At 43.7% G+C, this 20,214-nt stretch overlaps 1 protein-coding gene across 1 annotated transcript in view; it reads left to right on the forward strand.

Annotated features, from left to right (window-relative positions):
• The window catches only part of klhdc8b (kelch domain containing 8B), a gene marked incomplete at both ends in the record, with an annotated part of 134,725 nt that overhangs the window by 68,195 nt on the left and 46,316 nt on the right, over positions 1-20,214 (forward strand). Inside the window, 1 exon segment of the mRNA XM_080764590.1 lies at positions 16,980-17,144. Within this exon segment, the coding sequence (XP_080620716.1) occupies positions 16,980-17,144 (165 nt within the window).

A 20,214-nucleotide genomic window follows, 5' to 3' on the forward strand; every position in this document is an offset into this window, starting at 1 on the left:
AATTAATATAACGGCGCGGTGAGCCCGGCAAGGACAGAACACGGCGACGGCCCGATAAAAGTGCCGTTGGAATAGTAGCTTCTTCGGCAGGTTTAAGCGGCGACAGGCTGGCATCACTGGAGAACTGTAGCTTCCTCTGTCTGGACGAAGCGACCCTTCTTAGCTGGTGGTGGTTTAATTGTGAATGAAGTAAGCATGACACACTGACACTGTACTGTAGGCATATTTATACATACCTGGCTAGGTGAAAACAAAAGAAACCTGATTAGCATTTGAGTACTTGGTGGCCGCACCCAACCCATTTTAACACCTCTGAACAGCCAGTGGAGAGGTTCACATTTTCGGAATGTAACATAGTATGCAGTCTGTGACAGAGTCAGAAAATCTGTAATGTAACTAATGTTAATATAAAATGTCCACGAAAATGTTCATGGGGGCTAAAAGGGGCTATTTAATTCTTCATGGGGGCTATAGCCCCCACAGACTCGACGTGGCTGCGTGTGTGCATGCAATTTACAATTTACAATTTAGGCATTTAGCAGACGCTCTTAATCCAGAGCGACTTACATTAAGCAAGAACAAAAAGCATGGGGAATACATCACATAAAAACATTTATCATGAAACATGCGTAAGCTAAGAAAGTAACAGTGGAATATCTATAATGAAATAAGCTATACATCTATACTACTATGATATACATTATGTACTATGACGTGCTATGACTACATACAATGCACTTATGCTGTTTACATAACATGCTATAAGACTGTATCAAATGCTATCTAAGTCTACAGAAATGCTATCTAAGGGGGTATAGGGTAAGTGCTATGGGCCATGATGGAGTCTGAAAAGGTGGGTTTTCAAACTACGGCGGAAGGTTGGGAGTGATGCTGCAGTTCTGACTGCAATGGGAAGTGCATTCCACAGTTTTGGAGTTGTTTGCGTGCCTGCCTGTGTGCGTGTCAGAGAACAGACACTGTTTATTGCCACACCTCGACCCAGCTGTCACTTCAGTTTTGTGTTCACTACCGTACCTACAGTGTATTATAATATGACGAAATAACAAGGTAGAGCCAACGCATCACAGCCTCCCGTGTGCACTTGTCAAACACACGCACGCCTCAAGCTTTTACCTTTCCTTCCTGTCTTCAGTTGAGTATTATATCTCGTTAACTCATTTCGGACGGGAACCCCTTTTGGTGTTGGGCATTACGTTGTGCTTTAGCTATTGGGAAAACAGCAGATCTACAAGCTCGTAGCGCGCCACCGAGTGGCGCGCTACGAGCTTGTAGGTCTGCTATTTTTTGAAAAAATCGAAGAGCGACTGACACATAGAAGACATTTTTAGAATCTGATCTCGGGTCAGAATGAAAAACTGTCAGGATGTAGAAGACATTTTTTAGAATCTGATCTCAGGTCAGAATGGAAAACTGTCAGGATGTAGAAGACATTTTTAGAATCTGATCTCAGGTCAGAATGGAAAACTGTCAGGATGTATAGAAGACATTTTTAGAATCTGATCTCGGGTCAGAATGGAAAACTGTCAGGATGTAGAAGACATTTTTTAGAATCTGATCTCAGGTCAGAATGGAAAACTGTCAGGATGTAGAAGACATTTTTAGAATCTGATCTCGGGTCAGAATGGAAAACTGTCAGGATGTAGAAGACATTTTTAGAATCTGATCTCGGGTCAGAATGGAAAACTGTCAGGATGTATAGAAGACATTTTTAGAATCTGATCTCGGGTCAGAATGGAAAACTGTCAGGATGTATAGAAGACATTTTTAGAATCTGATCTCAGGTCAGAATGGAAAACTGTCAGGATGTAGAAGACATTTTTAGAATCTGATCTCAGGTCAGAATGGGTTAAGCATGTCTTTACCATCCTGCTCAAGGGCAACATGGTGCCAGGCAGGCAGCCTAATGGTGTGTGATTGATTAGACAATGGAGGGTATTTAAGTGCATGCTTAAAGTGAATGGCACATCGAGTGGTCAATTATTTATTTTTTTATACATTTTTTTATCCCACGATTTTGTAACCCATTTTTCCACCCCTGTGTCAATCATCTAATGTGATCCTAGGCTCTACACACCCTCCACCAACCTAGTCCCCATATATGGGGGACAAGGGGAGAGCAACCTAGTCCCCATATATGGGGGACAAGGGGAGACCAACCTAGTCCCCATATATGGGGGACAAGGGGAGAGCAACCTAGTCCCCATATATGGGGGACAAGGGGAGAGCAACCTAGTCCCCATATATGGGGGACAAGGGGAGAGCAACCTAGTCCCCATATATGGGGACAAGGGGAGAGCAACGGACTTGAACTACTATTTACAATTTACACAATTTAGGCATTTAGCAGACGCTCTTAATCCAGAGCGACTTACATTAAGCAAGAACAAAAAAGCATGGGAATACATCACATAAAAACATTCATCATGAAACATGCGTAAGCTAAGAAAGTAACAGTGGAATATCTATATAATGAAACTATGAACTCATGCTTCCTTCATGCCTGAGTGTCCAAGTTGGACACCTGACAGGGGGGAGGCAGTTTAGAGACCAGGATTACTGCATGTTTTTTGTGAGGGTACCTACCCTAGGGGACACGGGGAGAACATGCAAACTCCACACAGATTAACATCTTTTTAACATAGTTTAATGCAATCAGACAGGACGTTTCTGTGTGGATGTATGGGGCTGTCAAGGCCCGAAAGTAGTAAATGATGGGATTTGGAAACAAAATATAAATTATATTAAAAAGGGGAAAAAAATTATAATGTTGCAAATAATCAACGTGATTGGAGTCTATAGTGTACGTCAGTAGTAATTTCCAATGACTGGAGAGGCGTTGCTTAAATCTCATGCCGTTGGAAATCTCAGAAGTCTCTTCAGTGAAAGACTCCAGAAACTTCTGTTGATAATAAATAAGGATCCATCTTTATGCACTTGCACGCTGGCTTCATTCCGACCTGAAGCGCCCTATACCTGCAGGCTGCTGCACAAAACCTTCAACATGACATTGATTTTATACCTTCCAAGATGTGGCCGCATGCTTGCATAACTTTTAAATATTGTATTTCTTTTTTTTTCTTTAAATCTCCAATTTACATTCCCAGTCCTTTTGTTTACAGACAGACCACCCTAGGGCACTGACTCACCAGCTAGGGGCCCTTTTCCACCAAACCAACTTTGGCTCTAGAACTGGTTCCGTATTTTTTTGGTTCCAGTTTTTCGAACCATCGTTTAGCATTCTGAACCAGTGAAAACACTCTGAACTGGTTCAATGTTAGGTGGGATGAAAAGAACTGAACCGGCTCAACCCATGGGTTCCAAGTACTATTACTGGCTCTAGGATACAGTATGCTGGGTTATTGCTTTATTATTTGATGTCTGTTTATTGTTGTTTGTTTCAGACATCAGCAGTAATAACCAATATGTCCCTGTCTGTCTCATGTTGTTTCAGAGACATCAGTCTAACCAATATGTCCCTGTCTGTCTCATGCTGTTTCAGAGACATCAGTCTAACCAATATGTCCCTGTCTGTCCCCATGCTGTTTCAGACATCAGTCTAACCAATATGTCCCTGTCTGTCCCCATGCTGTTTCAGAGACATCACTATAACCAATATGTCCCTGTCTGTCTCCATGCTGTTTCAGAGACATCACTATAACCAATATGTCCCTGTCTGTCTCCATGCTGTTTCAGAGACATCAGTCTAACCAATATGTCCCTGTCTGTCTCCATGCTGTTTCAGAGACATCAGTCTAACCAATATGTCCCTGTCTGTCCCCATGCTGTTTCAGAGACATCACTATAACCAATATGTCCCTGTCTGTCTCATGCTGTTTCAGACACCAGCAGTACAGAGCGGCGCAGTCCCTCCCCCTTTCAGAACAACGAACGGCCCAGGAAATGAAAACCCAATGCATTTCCCCATAGGCAGTTCTTATTTAATTTATTTAAAGACCTTTTAAGCGTCGTACGAAGCCAACTCTTGTCGTGACAAATCATGACAACACACACAATATTTTGGACCAAACACAAATAATTACAAAGAAGAAAAACAACAAAGAAAGTGTTGTAACCTGCCGTTTTTTTCTACTTTCTAATTCTTTGTTTGGCCCGAAATATTGTGTGTGTTTGAGGTTTTTGTACTTTGCTTTAGTGTTTCCAATATCTTTTACTTCTACTCTGAGGGGCAAATCTGCTTCTAAGATAATTACAATCCACTAGAAGCATCAAGTGAATACAGACAGACATGTACACTAGACCCCAGAGAACATGTCTGCAGTTTCACTTTTAAGATAAGAATTATATTACCGTATGTGGGATGATCAAACATGATGACATAAAAGAAGAGAGAGGATCTACCCTTCAGGGTTTTGCGTGCGTGCGTGCGTGTGTGTGTTGTGTGTGTGTGTGCGTGCGCATGCGTACGTGTTGTGTGTGTATTGTGTTGTGTGTGTCTGTGTTTGGTGTGTTGTGTGTGTGTGCGTGTGTGTGTGCATGCGTGCATGTTGTGTTGTGTGTGTATTGTGTTGTGTGTGTCTGTGTTTGGTGTGCGTGCGTGTGTGTGTTGTGTGTGTGTGCTGTGTGTGTATTGTGTTGTGTGTGTGTGTTTGGTGTGTGTGTGTGTGTGTGTGCGCACACGTTTGTGTGTGTGTGTGTGTGTGTGTGTGTGTGTGTGTGTGCATGCATGTGTGTGTGCGTGTTCAATTCGTGTGCAAAACCGTATTATATATTGAGCTCAAGTAGATTTGGATTGTCCCTTTTTCTCCCCCTGGGAAGAATTACACTGAATGGCGCTGAGATTGGAGTCGAGTACAAAATCCACCGATCCGTGGACATTTAACCCATTCTGACCGGGAACCCATTTTGGTGTTATAGCATCATGTTATGCTTTAGCTATTGAAAAATAGCAGATCTACAAGCTCATAGCGCGCCACCGAGTGGCGCGCTATGAGCTTGTAGGTCTGCTATTTTTTGAAAAATCGAAGAACGACTGACATTTTTTAGAATCTGATCTCGGGTCAGAATGGGTTAATCAGACCAGTGTGTGTCCAGTAGGAAACCTCGTATGAATCTGATCTCAGGTCAGAATGGGTTAATTTAGGATCAGCGTTTATCCGTCACTCAGGGTGACAAGGTGACTCATTCTAAACCTGCCGAGGCTTTTTGAAAACCTGCCGATTCTCAATTCCATTGTGTGACATAATATAACCCATTCTGACCTGAGATCAGATTCATACGAGGTTTCCACTGGACACACACTGGTCTTGATTAACCCATTCTGACCCGAGATCAGATTCTAAAAAATGTCAGTCGTTCTTCGATTTTTCAAAAAATAGCATACCTACAAGCTCGTAGCGCGCCACTCGGTGGCGCGCTACGAGCTTGTAGGTCTGCTATTTTTCAATAGCTAAAGCATAACATGATGCTAACACCAAAATGGGTTCCCGGTCAGAATGTGATAAAGCATGATTGGTCCCTTCCATCCCGTCAAAGCCACAGTCTTTCATGTCACGTCAATCCACTCGGGAGAGATTTTTTTGTTTAGATTCCTTTTCTTTTCCAAAGCCCGTCATCAAAAGCCATGATTTGATGTGAATATTGATTGACCTGCACTAGCACAGCACGGCACAGCCCCACCCATTGGGATTGCTGTTGATTATTTTGTGTGTGTGTGTGTGTGTGTGTGTGTGTGTGTGTGTGTGTGTGTGTGTGTGTGTGTGTGTGTGTGTGTGTGTGTGTCTGTGTCTGTGTGTGTGTGTGTGTGTGTGCGTGCGTGCGTGCGTGCACCTCAGTGTTGTTTTTGGCAGCAAATTTCCATTTTAGTTTTAGTCGTTGTCTCTTGAATAGTGTTTAGTCTAGTTTTAGTCGACTAAATGTCATACGATTTTAGTCGACTAAAATCTACAGTTGATTTAGTCGACTAAAATGTGTTTTGACGGGCCTTGATGTTGTTGTATAATGACATATTTTACACTTTGGTTGCATGCTGAAAATAGCAGATATACAATCTCACAACGATTGTATATCTGCTATTTTCAGCATGCAACCCAGCATAAAACTGGATCTCTTGTCCACTATAGTCCCTTCCTAACATTTTAGTCTAGTTTTTATTTGTTGATGAAATTGTCAGTATAGTTAGTCTTAGTTTTAGTCACCATAGATTCGTTTTTATTTAGTTTTAGTCAGTGAAAAAAGGTAGTTGACGAACATTTTTCGTCTTAGTTTTAGTCGACGAAAACAACACTATAGTGCACCTGCATGCATCCATGCTCAATACAAATACTGTGGCGTGTGTGTGTTTGTGTGTGTGTGTGTGTGTGTGTGTGTGTGTGTGTGTGTGTGTGTGTGTGTGTCTGTGTCACTGTGTGTTTCCATCTCTGTCTGTAGTCATGTCTCTGTGCATCACACTACATTTCCCACGCTCTTCCCACGCTCGTTTCTCACGTCCTTGACCCCTGCGCTGACCCTCCGTCTGTCAGTGGATCCAGGGGGAAACAGGCTTAGCCGCTGGTCAAACACACAGAGAGGAGAATAATCATGAGAAAGTGACTCTTTTTGAGACAGACAGTCATGGCGGCAAGACTAAGGCCCTTTCCCAATTCGTTTTTTAACCCTACCCCTCAGCCCTTGCCCCTTCCCCTTGTCCCTACATAATGAGTGTCAAGGGGTAGGGGGATAAATCATCCCCCTAGGAATTGGAACGTCCCTAAATATTGAACGTCCCTTGTAGATATTGATATACAACCTGTTCTCAGAAAATAGCCGATCTGCAAGCTCACTACCAGTGGTCCCCAAACTTTGATGGCATTTCTGTCTCTAGGACCCCCAATTTATATTGTAATATCAATGTCAATTAACTCTGAGTGTACAAACTATCATTTAGCCCATAACCCACTTTGGAAACTGCTTTCCATTTGATTTAAGCTGTAGAGATGGAACGTAAATATAACATTGCTGTGGTTATGATGAAATAAATATGTTGTAATTTTGGTAGCCCACCATGCAGAATGTAATTCAGCTAGATATAGCTCATTCTGACACCTGCTCAACAGTTGTACCTGATTCATTGATTATTGTATTAACAGTTTGTATAGCATGGGTACAGATATAGGGTTAGAAAAAGGAAAAACAATTTACAGTATAGAAAGAAGGGGCTGTGGTCACTGGTCATTGTTTTTAATATCATTAAGAACAGAGTAATTTTCTATCAATGAAAATGCCATCGTGATTCATCTCCATCCAATGTACAGTCTGCACAGCAGCTTGCAATCTGTTCCATAGCTGGTTTGCCTGGGGGAAAAAACAACAAGCATTGCTAATTAGTTATGTAAGTTTTGCAACTTGTGGGGATTAGCTTAACATTGGTCATGATAAAACCATAGCTATAAGTCAGCGTTATGTAGTTCAGCAGGCTATTTCACGGCTCTTAAGAGCTCCAAATCCCCTAGGGTAGGCACCCTCACAAAAAACATGCAGTAATCCTGGTCTCTAAACTGCCTCCCCCTGGCCAGCCGGGGCGCCTGATGGAGGGGAAAGGAACTGGTCAGAAATAACGTGTTCCTTCGTCCGGCCGGGGAAACTCTCCCCTGTCGGGTGAAAATAAGCAGCTTGGACTCCTCATGCATAGAAGGAGGCATGAGGTCTGTCCACTGCCCTCCCCAGGTTGACAGAGGAAGTGTAGCGCCCAGGATTACATTAGATGATTGGCACAAAAACTTGTTTCTTATCTATTTATTTATTTTTGTAACCTTCTCAAGTAGAATGTACAAAAGAATAAGTGATGAAAAGAACTGTAATGAAGGATAGGAGGTGGCGGAGGTAAAAATCAGGATTTAAAAGGACAACTTAAGGAGAGTCTTAGTGGAGACAGACGGGGGTACAAAAGATGATTCTTCTCATTGGGCATCAAAGTGTTTTATAGGGTTTTATAGCAAGTGTCCGTGAAGGTCAAGTCCATTTGTTTGTGTCAAAAAAACAGACAAAAGACAGAATATATGTGCCCACTTGCCCCGAAAAGTAATTCACCATTATAAAAATGAAAATTTGAATGACAAAGTGCCTATATAATACAATGGTGTAAATGTGCTTCGTAAATCCATGGACTTGACCTTCACAGCTACAGCTGAATCCCCCTAACTGGAACACTTTGATGCCCAATGAAAGTGCTTCTCTTTTGTACCTGTGTCTCCACTATACGATTCCCCTGACGGTGCCCTTTAGCCCATTTTGGGCCGGGAACCCCTTTTGGTGTTATAGCATTATGCTATGCTTTAGCCATTGAAAAAAAATAGCAGATCTACAAGCTCATAGCGCGCCACCGAGTGGCTCGCTACGAGCTTGTAGGTCTGGCTATTTTTGAAAAAATCGAACAACGACTGACACATAGAAACATAGCTTTTTCAGGAAAAACTGTCAGGATGTAGAAGACGACATTTTTACAATCTGATCTCAGGTCAGAATGGGTTAGAAACCCTGTCAATCCAGACTTTACCTCCGTCACCTAAACCTCCATCTTATCTCTCTAATCTACTCTATAGCTCTAAAGCCCCCCCCCCCCCCCCCCCCCGCAGGCCCCCCCCATAGATTTCCCTCCTCTACTCATATCCACTGTTAACCCATTCTGACCTGAGATCAGATTCATATGATGTTTCCACTGGACACACACTGCATGGTCTGATTAACCCATTAATTAATGAGATCAGATTCTAAAAAATGTCAGTCGCTCTTCGATTTTTCAAAAATAGAAGACCTACAAGCTCATAGCGCGCCACTCGGTGGCGCCCTATGAGCTTGTAGATCTGCTATTTTTCAATAGCTAAAGCGCGACATGATGCTATAACACCAAAATGGTGGTTCCCGGTCAGAATGAGTTAAGTCCCCATTAATCTCTCAATATGTCTTGTCGTGCACTGCGTGAATGAGACTTAAACTTTGACCCTATTATCGTCAGATTTGCGGCTCTCTCCCAAATTATTTCTATTTTTGTTTCTTATTTAGTGTTTAGTCTAGTTTTAGTCGACTAAATATCCTAAGATTCTTTTTGAGTGGTGCAACCACTCCAAGTAACAGTAATGTCCGTGTTCACCTATATGTGTGTGTGCCTATGTATGTTGGTTCATGAGCACCAGTATGACTATGACTATACCGTACCAGTAGGGTCGCTGTTGTGCCAGAAACAGAGAGAGAGAGATAGTATTAGTGCTGCACTGTTGCCTGCTAATGAGAGAGAGAGGAGAGGAGGGGGTTCAGAGGGGAGTTGCACCACTCAGTTCACACGGGTGTGATTTTTCGACTAAATCTACAGTCGACTAAAATGTATTTTGATGCCATCGTATCGTTTTTCAAATAACAAAGTTTCCACCTGTCACTCAGGACACGATGTTATGGAGATAATGTTGAAAATAGTGCTAGTATAGTTTTCTTTTAAAAACCCATTCTCGGGCCAGGAACCCCTTTTGGTGTTTTACCCCCTCAGGCCGGGAACCCATTTTTGGTGGTTCTGTACAGTATGTATTTACAGTATTCAAAAATGTAAACATTTTGATGCTGCTATATAAATATTTGAAGTTTTTCCAGAAAACTTAGGTCTGGATTTAGAGGCGTTTTTTTTAGGATCGGCCTCAGGCCTAAATGGGTTAAACTCCCAAATCCAGTGAGTTTAATTCTTCATACGCCTCTTGGCTTCCAGTCAGTAGTAATCTCAGTAGTCTTTTTTTTTTTTATATTTTTTTTTTATCCCACGATTTTGTAACCCATTTTTCACCCCTGTGCCAATCATCTAATGTGATCCTGGGCTCTATACACACCCTCCACCAACCTGGGGAGAGCAACGGACTTAACTCATGCTCCCTTCATGCCTGAGTGTCCAAGTTGCTCCTTTACACCTGACAGGGGGGAGTTTCCCTGGTTGGACGTAGCGCGTGGAAGGAACACGTTATTCCGACCAGTTCCTTTCCCCTCCATCAGGCGCCCCGGCTGGCCAGGGGGAGGTAGTTTTAGAGACCAGGATTACTGCATGTTTTTGTGAGGGTACCTACCCTAGGGGACACGGGGAGAACATGCAAACTCCACACAGAAATCTCAGTAGTCTTATGTGTGATAGTGTGAGTTCCCTCCTGAAGCTGCGACCTGCCACAGTGACATCCCATAATGCCGTTACCATGGAGTCTCCCGGGGAGACGGGCAGAACTCACACCGCAATTAGCTTAACCCATTCTGACCTGAGATCAGATTCTAACAATGTCTTCTATACATCCTGACAGTTTTCATTCTGACCTGAAATCAGATTCTAAAAAAATGTCTTCTATGTCAAGTCGCTCTTCGATTCAAAAAAAAAAAAAAATCTGCTATTTTTAAATAGCTAAAGCATAACATGATGCTAACACCAAAAAGGGGTCCCCGCCTAAAATGGGTTAATTAGAGTGTAGTTCCACTTAATTAAAGCGCCTCCACTTCCGCAGCACTGTGCACTGACAAAAGGGCTTTTATGAGATGCAAATATATATATATATATCTGACGTTTGGCGTACTGCCTTTCGTTGGTTTACACACACTTTGTATTCCAGCTATATGTCTGTTTAAAGGAGAATTCCATACTAAAAGGCTTTCTTACCTTTCTTTGTAGTTGTTACGTCCCCACCAAAGAGGTCCAAAATAACACCTGCAGGTGTTATTTTGTGCAAAAGCTCCTTGTTGGCTATTTCCCCTACCATAAGCCCTAAATGAATTGCAATGAATTGAATGGGAATTGAATGGGGCTATGGGGTGTTGTGCTAATTCGCTTATTTCCATCAATCAAAATTATAATTTCTTTGTATATATCCTCTCTTCATAATGTAAATAATATCCCAAGCGGCACACTTTACCACTTCTTTCGATGGAAATAAGCGAACTAGCATAACACCCCATAGCCCCATTCAATTCCCATTCAATGCAATGCAATTCATTGAGGGCTTATGGTATAGGGGAAATAGCCAATAAGGAGTTTTTGCACAAATAAACACCTGGACCCTTTTTGGTGGGGACGTAACAACTACAAAGAAAGGTAAGAAAGATAAGAAAGCATTCTAGCATGGAATTCTCCTTTAACCCATTCTGAACGGGACCCCATTTTGGTGTTAGCATCATGTTATGCTTTAGCTATTGAAAAATAGCAGATCTACAAGCTCATAGCGCGCCACCGAGTGGCGCGCTATGAGCTTGTAGGTCTGCTATTTTTGAAAAATTGAAGAACGACTGACATTTTTTAGAATCTGATCTCAGGTCAGAATGGGTTCATCAGACCAGTGTGTTGTGTTGTATGAATCTGATCTCAGGTCAGAATGGGTTAAAGGCGGTGCGGGGATATCATTCAAAAGGCGTTAATAAAGAAGTCCTTATAGTCAAGGATGAGTTAGCACAGCCTCAACCAACGACGACAGGGGATGGGCATGTAAAATAAAAAAATGCAGATCTACAAGCTCAGAAGTCATTGTATTGCGATACATTTTGAGCTTGTACATCTGATATTTCCACTGCTCAACTCTGTCATACAGCAAAGTTTAAAAAAAGGACTTAGTTAAGTGGTTGAGTGATATCACCTGGGCTGGGCTGTGTTTGGAACGAATATGAACGACTGACTACAGCGTATGGGATGAAAGTATAATATTCAGGACGACCGTTGAGCCAATTCTACTCTAGGCTCCGAGACATGGACACTTTCAAAGAAACTAGAGAAACGGCTGGATGGCACTTAAACACCGCCTTCTAATGAGAGAGCAACATCTGTCTTGGAAGAGAAGAGCCACCCATTGACTGATCTAATATACGGCAACCTTCCCCGTGTTTCTTCACTAGTCCACCCATCGACTGATCTAATATACGGTCAACCTTCCCCGTGTTTCTTCACTGGTCCACCCATCGACTGATCTAATATACGGCAACCTTCCCTGTGTTTCTTCACTAGTCCGATCCAGAAGAACACAGTTTGCCGGCCACTGCTACAGAGCTGACAATTCCCTTCTTCTCTGGAGTCCTGCCTCAAAGCAGACCAGAGGTCGAAAACTGTCGTTCCCTGATGTCATCGCTATAGGGGCACATGATGTCGTCGCTATATAGGGGACACGGGCATCAGTAAGTGCAAGAACTGGGGATGGCAATGAATGAAGGACCGGAAAGTCTGGCGTGGCATTGTGAAATCCATGATCTCGACCGCGGTCGAAAAATGATGATGATGGGATGATGATGACGGGATGAAAGCATTCATGCAGAGTCTCTCTCTCTCTCTCTCTCTCTCTCTGTGGAGCAGGGACATGGAATGGACCTGGTTACAGGTTGTATGCTATGGTGACTGATTGAATGGACCTGGTTACAGGTTGTATGCTATGGTGATTGATTGAATGGACCTGGTTACAGGTTGTATGCTATGGTGATTGAATGGACCCGGTTACAGGTTGTATGCTATGGTGATTGAATGGACCTGGTTACAGGTTGTATGCTATGGTGATTGAATGGACCTGGTTACAGGTTGTATGCTATGGTGATTGAATGGACCTGGTTACAGGTTGTATGCTATGGTGACTGATTGAATGGACCTGGTTACAGGTTGTATACTATGGTGATTGAATGGACCTGGTTACAGGTTGTATACTATGGTGACTGATTGAATGGACCTGGTTACAGGTTGTATGCTATGGTGACTGATTGAATGGACCTGGTTACAGGTTGTATGCTATGGTGATTGAATGGACCTGGTTACAGGTTGTATGCTATGGTGACTGATTGAATGGACCTGGTTACAGGTTGTATGCTATGGTGACTGATTGAATGGACCTGGTTACAGGTTGTATGCTATGGTGATTGAATGGACCTGGTTACAGGTTGTATGCTATGGTGATTGAATGGACCTGGTTACAGGTTGTATGCTATGGTGATTGAATGGACCTGGTTACAGGTTGTATGCTATGGTGATTGAATGGACCTGGTTACAGGTTGTATGCTATGGTGACTGATTGAATGGACCTGGTTACAGGTTGTATGCTATGGTGATTGAATGGACCTGGTTACAGGTTGTATGCTATGGTGACTGATTGAATGGACCTGGTTACAGGTTGTATACTATGGTGATTGAATGGACCTGGTTACAGGTTGTATGCTATGGTGACTGATTGAATGGACCTGGTTACAGGTTGTATGCTATGGTGATTGATTGAATGGACCTGGTTACAGGTTGTATACTATGGTGATTGAATGGACCTGGTTACAGGTTGTATGCTATGGTGACTGAATGGACCTGGTTACAGGTTGTATGCTATGGTGACTGATTGAATGGACCTGGTTACAGGTTGTATGCTATGGTGATTGAATGGACCTGGTTACAGGTTGTATGCTATGGTGATTGAATGGACCTGGTTACAGGTTGTATGCTATGGTGACTGATTGAATGGACCTGGTTACAGGTTGTATGCTATGGTGATTGAATGGACCTGGTTACAGGTTGTATGCTATGGTGACTGAATGGACCTGGTTACAGGTTGTATGCTATGGTGACTGATTGAATGGACCTGGTTACAGGTTGTATGCTATGGTGATTGAATGGACCTGGTTACAGGTTGTATGCTATGGTGACTGAATGGACCTGGTTACAGGTTGTATGCTATGGTGACTGATTGAATGGACCCGGTTACAGGTTGTATGCTATGGTGACTGATTGAATGGACCTGGTTACAGGTTGTATGCTATGGTGATTGAATGGACCTGGTTACAGGTTGTATGCTATGGTGATTGAATGGACCTGGTTACAGGTTGTATGCTATGGTGATTGAATGGACCTGGTTACAGGTTGTATGCTATGGTGATTGAATGGACCTGGTTACAGGTTGTATGCTATGGTGACTGATTGAATGGACCTGGTTACAGGTTGTATGCTATGGTGACTGATTGAATGGACCTGGTTACAGGTTGTATGCTATGGTGATTGAATGGACCTGGTTACAGGTTGTATGCTATGGTGACTGAATGGACCTGGTTACAGGTTGTATGCTATGGTGATTGAATGGACCTGGTTACAGGTTGTATACTATGGTGATTGAATGGACCTGGTTACAGGTTGTATGCTATGGTGACTGATTGAATGGACCTGGTTACAGGTTGTATACTATGGTGATTGAATGGACCTGGTTACAGGTTGTATGCTATGGTGATTGAATGGACCTGGTTACAGGTTGTATGCTATGGTGACTGATTGAATGGACCTGGTTACAGGTTGTATGCTATGGTGATTGAATGGACCTGGTTACAGGTTGTATGCTATGGTGACTGATTGAATGGACCTGGTTACAGGTTGTATGCTATGGTGATTAACCCTCATTCACAGTGACACATTTCAGCTGTGCAGTCGATGCCTGCATCATGCCACCCATCTCCTCTTTTCTTTAGCTTTCCGTTTCTCTTTTGTCGGATGAAAGGAGTTTGGAGTGGTAATAAATAGAGTGTCACTCCTTCTCCTCTCCTCAATTTTAGCACAAATCTTTTAGACTCCTTCCTAAACCTCTCCGGAGCTCCCCCCCCCCCAGTGTTGCAGCATCCGCCTTGCATCGTTTGTTCTTTTTTCACAACTCTGCAATTTACCCTCTCACTTCTCTCCCTCTCTCTCTCTCTCTCTCTCTCTCTCTGTCTCTCTCTCTGTCTCTCTCTCTCTCTCTCTCTCTCTCTGTCTCTCTCTGTCTCTCTCTCTCTCTCTCTCTGTCTCTCTGTCTCTCTCTCTCTCTCTCTCTCTCTCTCTCTGTCTCTCTCTCTCTCTCTGTCTCTCTCTCTCTTCTCTCTCTCTCTCTCTCTCTCTCTCTCTCTCTCTCTCTCTCTCTCCCCCTGCACACTGCAGTAGCTGGCTATAGGATATTTTAACCCATTCTGACCTGAGATCAGATTTAAAAAAATGTCTTATACATCCTTATACAGTTTTCTGAAAAAAAAGCTATGTTTCTATAAAATGTCAGTCGTTCTTCGATTTTTCAAAAAATAGCAGACCTACAAGCTCGTAGCGCGCCACTCGGTGGCGCACTATGAGCTTGTAGATCTGCTATTTTTCAATAGCTAAAGCACGACATAATTCTAACACCAAATGGGTTCTAGCCCAAAATGGGTTAATACTGTCCTTGGGAATGTCATGCGGGGTCACGCTGAAGCACCCCCCCCCCCCCCCCCCCCCTCGAGGGAGAAGAGTGTGTTTACAATGCTTTATAAATATTGCACATGGCAGGCAGGAGACAGATGGGAGTGGTTGCAAACATGACAGGCAGAGCCTTAAAGGCTTTACATAAATCAACACCGCCTTTACGTCTGTGTGTTGTTAAAACAAATATTGAACCAATGAAAGTGTGGAAAAGTAGTAGGAGGGTCCATTGATTGATTGGACCCTCGATTGAACTGTCTGCTAAAAGCAGCTAACTCCACCTATAGAGACTAGTTAGCGCGTGACATCATCATCAAACCCAGAAGTTTGAAAAGAAGCAGCTTGGACTCCTCATGCATAGAAGGAGGCATGAGGTCAGTCCGCTGCCCCCCCCCCAGGTTGGCAGAGGAAGTGTAGCGCCCAGGATTACATTAGATAATTGGCACTGGGTGAAAAGAAAAACTGGGTTACAAAATTGTGGAATAAAAATTAAGAATTAAAAAACCCAGAAGTTAAACAGGAACGCCTACTGAGTGGCAATCCAGCATTATGTCCACAGAGAACATATATTATTTGCTAACTAAATTAACCTTTTTTAAAGGTAATTAATAATCAATTCATTTTTATTTCATGTTTAGATTATGTTTAATCTCTTTCTTGTGGTTTTTTTGTATACAGTCTTATGGTCGTATCGGTATGATGACATAGAATGAAGCCAGTAGCCTATAATATGTTCACAGTGCTTTAGCCTCCCTTTCCTCATGATGTCGAGTTTCTTGCACCATTGCTCATTAAATGTAGTTTTTCATTTCGGCAATATTTGGTTTATTTATCTCTGCATTAACTACCGTATACTAGAGTGATTGTGAGAGCACACATTCCACAACAAACAAACCGACCATCCCACTGGCAGTGCTGCCAGGTTTTGGAAGAGAAACAAGCAACCATGTTATATGAAAACAAGCCCCAAAAGAAGCCTGGCTGTGGGAGTGTGACCGGCTCGCTGCGGAGCGGAGCAGCGCTGCCAGGGCTGGACTGGCCACAGGTCATACCGGGCATATTCCCGGTGGGCCGCGACCGTTTTTTCTTTTTTGGACAGGCAGGCCAATAGGCGGCAGGCCACCAGGAAAGGTCCGGGCGTGCTGCCATCCTGCCAGTGCCATCATGATAATTTCACTGTACCTGTATCAGTGAGTGACAAATAAACCCTCTACAAAGGGTTGTGTAGTTGTCTGTTGGTTTGTATCATTTATGTTGTTCTGTCAAAGTGGTGGTATTATTAGGGCTTGTTTGTTTGTGTGTGCCTCGACGGAGCGGGCGGTAGAGTTTCTGCTATCTGCACGCTGGTTGTGGTGGGTGGGCCGGTCTGGACTCAAATTCACACGAAAATGACCGGGCCAATTTTTTGTCCCAGTCCAGCCCTGAGCGCTGCAGAGATTTTAACACCGTGATGACGTAAATGACAGTTATGACACAAGCACTGAATACCACACAAAACCGGACGATTATGTGTCCGGCCAGAGGTTTAGGTGGGAGGAGGAGGACAGGTGGGTCTAGACTGTCCAGCGTGAAACCGGATGTCTGGCCACCCTATAGTTATGCTCCTAGTGAACTCCTAGTACTTTGAGTGTTCTTGTTAATCCTTGTGTTCTCCTCTTGTATGGATTTTGGTGAATAAACCGCCTATACACAACCCGTGTATAGGCTTTGGTATGACGCAGAGGAGACACACCCCCCCCTCCCTCTCCCCCAAGCCTTGGTGAGGGTGTATGTAATGTCTGTCTCTCTCTCTCTCTCTCTCTCTCTCCAGATGGTAAGGTGTATGCGTTCGGGGGCATGGGAGCAGACACCACCCCCCAGGCCTTGGTGAGGGTCTACGAGGCTGAGAAGGACCAGTGGCTGCCCCTCGCCTCCATGCCCACGCCCAGATACGGAGCCACCGCCTTCCTCAGGGGAAACAGGATCTACGTGATGGGTGTGTTTTCTGTCCCTATTTACACTAAATCTATACGTGATGGGTGTGTTTTCTGTCCCTATTTACACTAAATCTACGTGATGGGTGTGTTTTCTGTCCCCTATTTACACTAAATATATACGTGATGGGTGTGTTTTCTGTCCCTATTTACACTAAATCTACGTGATGGGTGTGTTTTCTGTCCCTATTTACACTAAATCTACGTGATGGGTGTGTTTTCTGTCCCTATTTATACTAAATCTACGTGATGGGTGTGTTTTCTGTCCCCTATTTACACTAAATCTACGTGATGGGTGTGTTTTCTGTCCCTATTTATACTAAATCTATACGTGATGGGTGTGTTTTCTGTCCCTATTTACACTAAATCTACGTGATGGGTGTGTTTTCTGTCCCCTATTTACACTAAATCTACGTGATGGGTGTGTTTTCTGTCCCCTATTTACACTAAATCTACGTGATGGGTGTGTTTTCTGTCCCTATTTATACTAAATCTACGTGATGGGTGTGTTTTCTGTCCCTATTTACACTAAATCTACGTGATGGGTGTGTTTTCTGTCCCTATTCATACTAAATCTACGTGATGGGTGTGTTTTCTGTCCCTATTTACACTAAATCTACGTGATGGGTGTGTTTTCTGTCCCTATTCATACTAAATCTACGTGATGGGTGTGTTTTCTGTCCCTATTTACGTGATGGGTGTGTTTTCTGTCCCTATTTATATTAAATCTACGTGATGGGTGTGTTTTCTGTCCCTATTTATACTAAATCTATACTAAATTTACGTAATACAACGTTACAAGTAAAAGTCTGGAATTAAAAATGTACTTGAAGTATATCAAAAGTGGAAGTAGCCTATACTAATTATGCAGAATGTCCCATTTCAAGGTTTCAAACGTGTAAAAATATATTTTGAAAATAACAAATCTACAAGCTCACAATGAGAAGCGTCGCGACGCATTGTGAGCAAAATATTGATCAAACTCTGAAAAGTAACTAGTAAGTTAACTAAAGTTTTCAAACAAATGTAGTGGAGCAAACGTATACACTATTTGCCTCTGAGACGTATCGTATAAGTGGAGTAGAAGTCAAACTATTGCAAATACTGAAGTGAAGTTGCGTTTGAATGCGTTGCCTGCGTGTTACGTTTGACTGACGGTGTTATTGACTCCGAGCGCAGTTGGTTCAGTGTTGAAGGAGAGAATGTCTTTGATGTTCTACAGGTTGTCATGTTGCAGCTATAGCTCGCTGCATGTCTCTGGGGTTGTACATTCATTGTAGTGAAGCTTCACTTATAATAACGTGTAGAGTAACATGACAAAAAGTGCTCTTTTGTTTTCTTCTTTCTATAGTTATTTGTTCGGCCCAAAGAAATGTGTTTATTGTCATGTTTTGTCAACTCGGCATGTTGGCTTTGTCCGAGGCTTAAAATATGACTTTTAAATAAATATACCTTTGGAAAAAAGCATAGCACGCAGGCACGCACGCACGCACGCAGGCACGCACACACACACACACACACACACACACACACACACACACACACACACACACACACACACGGATACGGACATGCGGGCAGAGTGCAAAAGATATTCCTCCCACGCCTTTGGTTTTGACCTGCATGGAGACAATGAAAGTACACAGTATGACGTTGACAGTCTCTCTCTCTCTCTCTCTCTCTCTCTCTCCTGCCTCCACTGTAATTACTCCCACTCACTCTGACCTCACGTCTAGCTAGCTACGGCTCTGCCTGTCTCCTCTGCCTCCTGGACGCCCACACAGGCTGACCCTTTCTCCTCTGCCTTCTCCATATCCCCTCCTTTCCCCTCTCCTCTCCTCTCCTGCTCACAGTCCTTCTCCATCTCCCCTCCTTTCCTCTCTCCTCTCCTCTCCTTTACACAGTCCTTCTCCATCTCCCCTCCTTTCCTCTCTCCTCTCCTCTCCTTTACACAGTCCTTCTCCATCTCCCCTCCTTTCCTCTCTCCTCTCCTCTCCTTTACACAGTCCTTCTCCATCTCCCCTCCTTTCCTCTCTCCTCTCCTCTCCTTTACACAGTCCTTCTCCTCTCCTCTCCTCTCCTCTCCTCTCCTCTCCTCTCCTCTCCTCTCCTCTCCTCTCCTCTCCTCTCCTCTCCTCTCCTCTCCTCTCCTCTCCTCTCCTCTCCTCTCCTCTCCTCTCCTCTCCTCTCCTCTCCTCTCCTCTCCTCTCCTCTCCCTCACACAGTCCTTCTCCATCTCCCCTCCTTTCTCTCCTCTCCTCTCCTCTCCTCTCCTCTCCTCTCCTCTCCTCTCCTCTCCTCTCCTCTCCTCTCCTCTCCTCTCCTCTCCTCTCCTCTCCTCTCCTCTCCTCTCCTCTCCTCTCCCTCACACAGTCCTTCTCCATCTCCCCTCCTTTCTCTCCTCTCCTCTCCTCTCCTCTCCTCTCCTCTCCTCTCCTCTCCTCTCCTCTCCTCTCCTCTCCTCTCCTCTCCTCTCCTCTCCTCTCCTCTCCTCTCCTCTCCTGCTCACAGTCCTTCTCCATCTCCCCTCCTTTCCTCTCTCCTCTCCTCTCCTTTACACAGTCCTTCTCCTCTCCTCTCCTCTCCTCTCCTCTCCTCTCCTCTCCTCTCCTCTCCTCTCCTCTCCTCTCCTCTCCTCTCCTCTCCTCTCCTCTCCTCTCCTCTCCTCTCCTCTCCTCTCCCTCACACAGTCCTTCTCCATCTCCCCTTCCAGTTGACTCCTTCTCTGCAAAGCTTCTCCTTTCTTTTCCCTTCATCTCTCTCTCTCTCTATACATTATCTCTGCATGCATCACACCTCTCTGTTTCAACTAGGGATGCAACAGTTAAATCGAACAAATAAGTTACTGTATATATATATATATTTTTTTTTATACATTTTAATTATTTGCCAAACTATTGCCTTGTTACCATGGGAACTTGAACCGTGCCATGCACTCCCACATCCTCCCGGTGCTTTTAATTGCAGAAGAGAATCCACTGGCAGACACCAGCACGTCTGTAGGTGTCACACTGTGTTTTTTGTCCATGTGATGTTTTAGATTTATATCAAGTGTCAGAAGGACTATAAGTG

The sequence above is a fragment of the Protomyctophum bolini genome (assembly GCF_963924005.1).
Source record: "Protomyctophum bolini genome assembly, chromosome: 5".
Classification (NCBI taxonomy): domain Eukaryota; kingdom Metazoa; phylum Chordata; class Actinopteri; order Myctophiformes; family Myctophidae; genus Protomyctophum; species Protomyctophum bolini.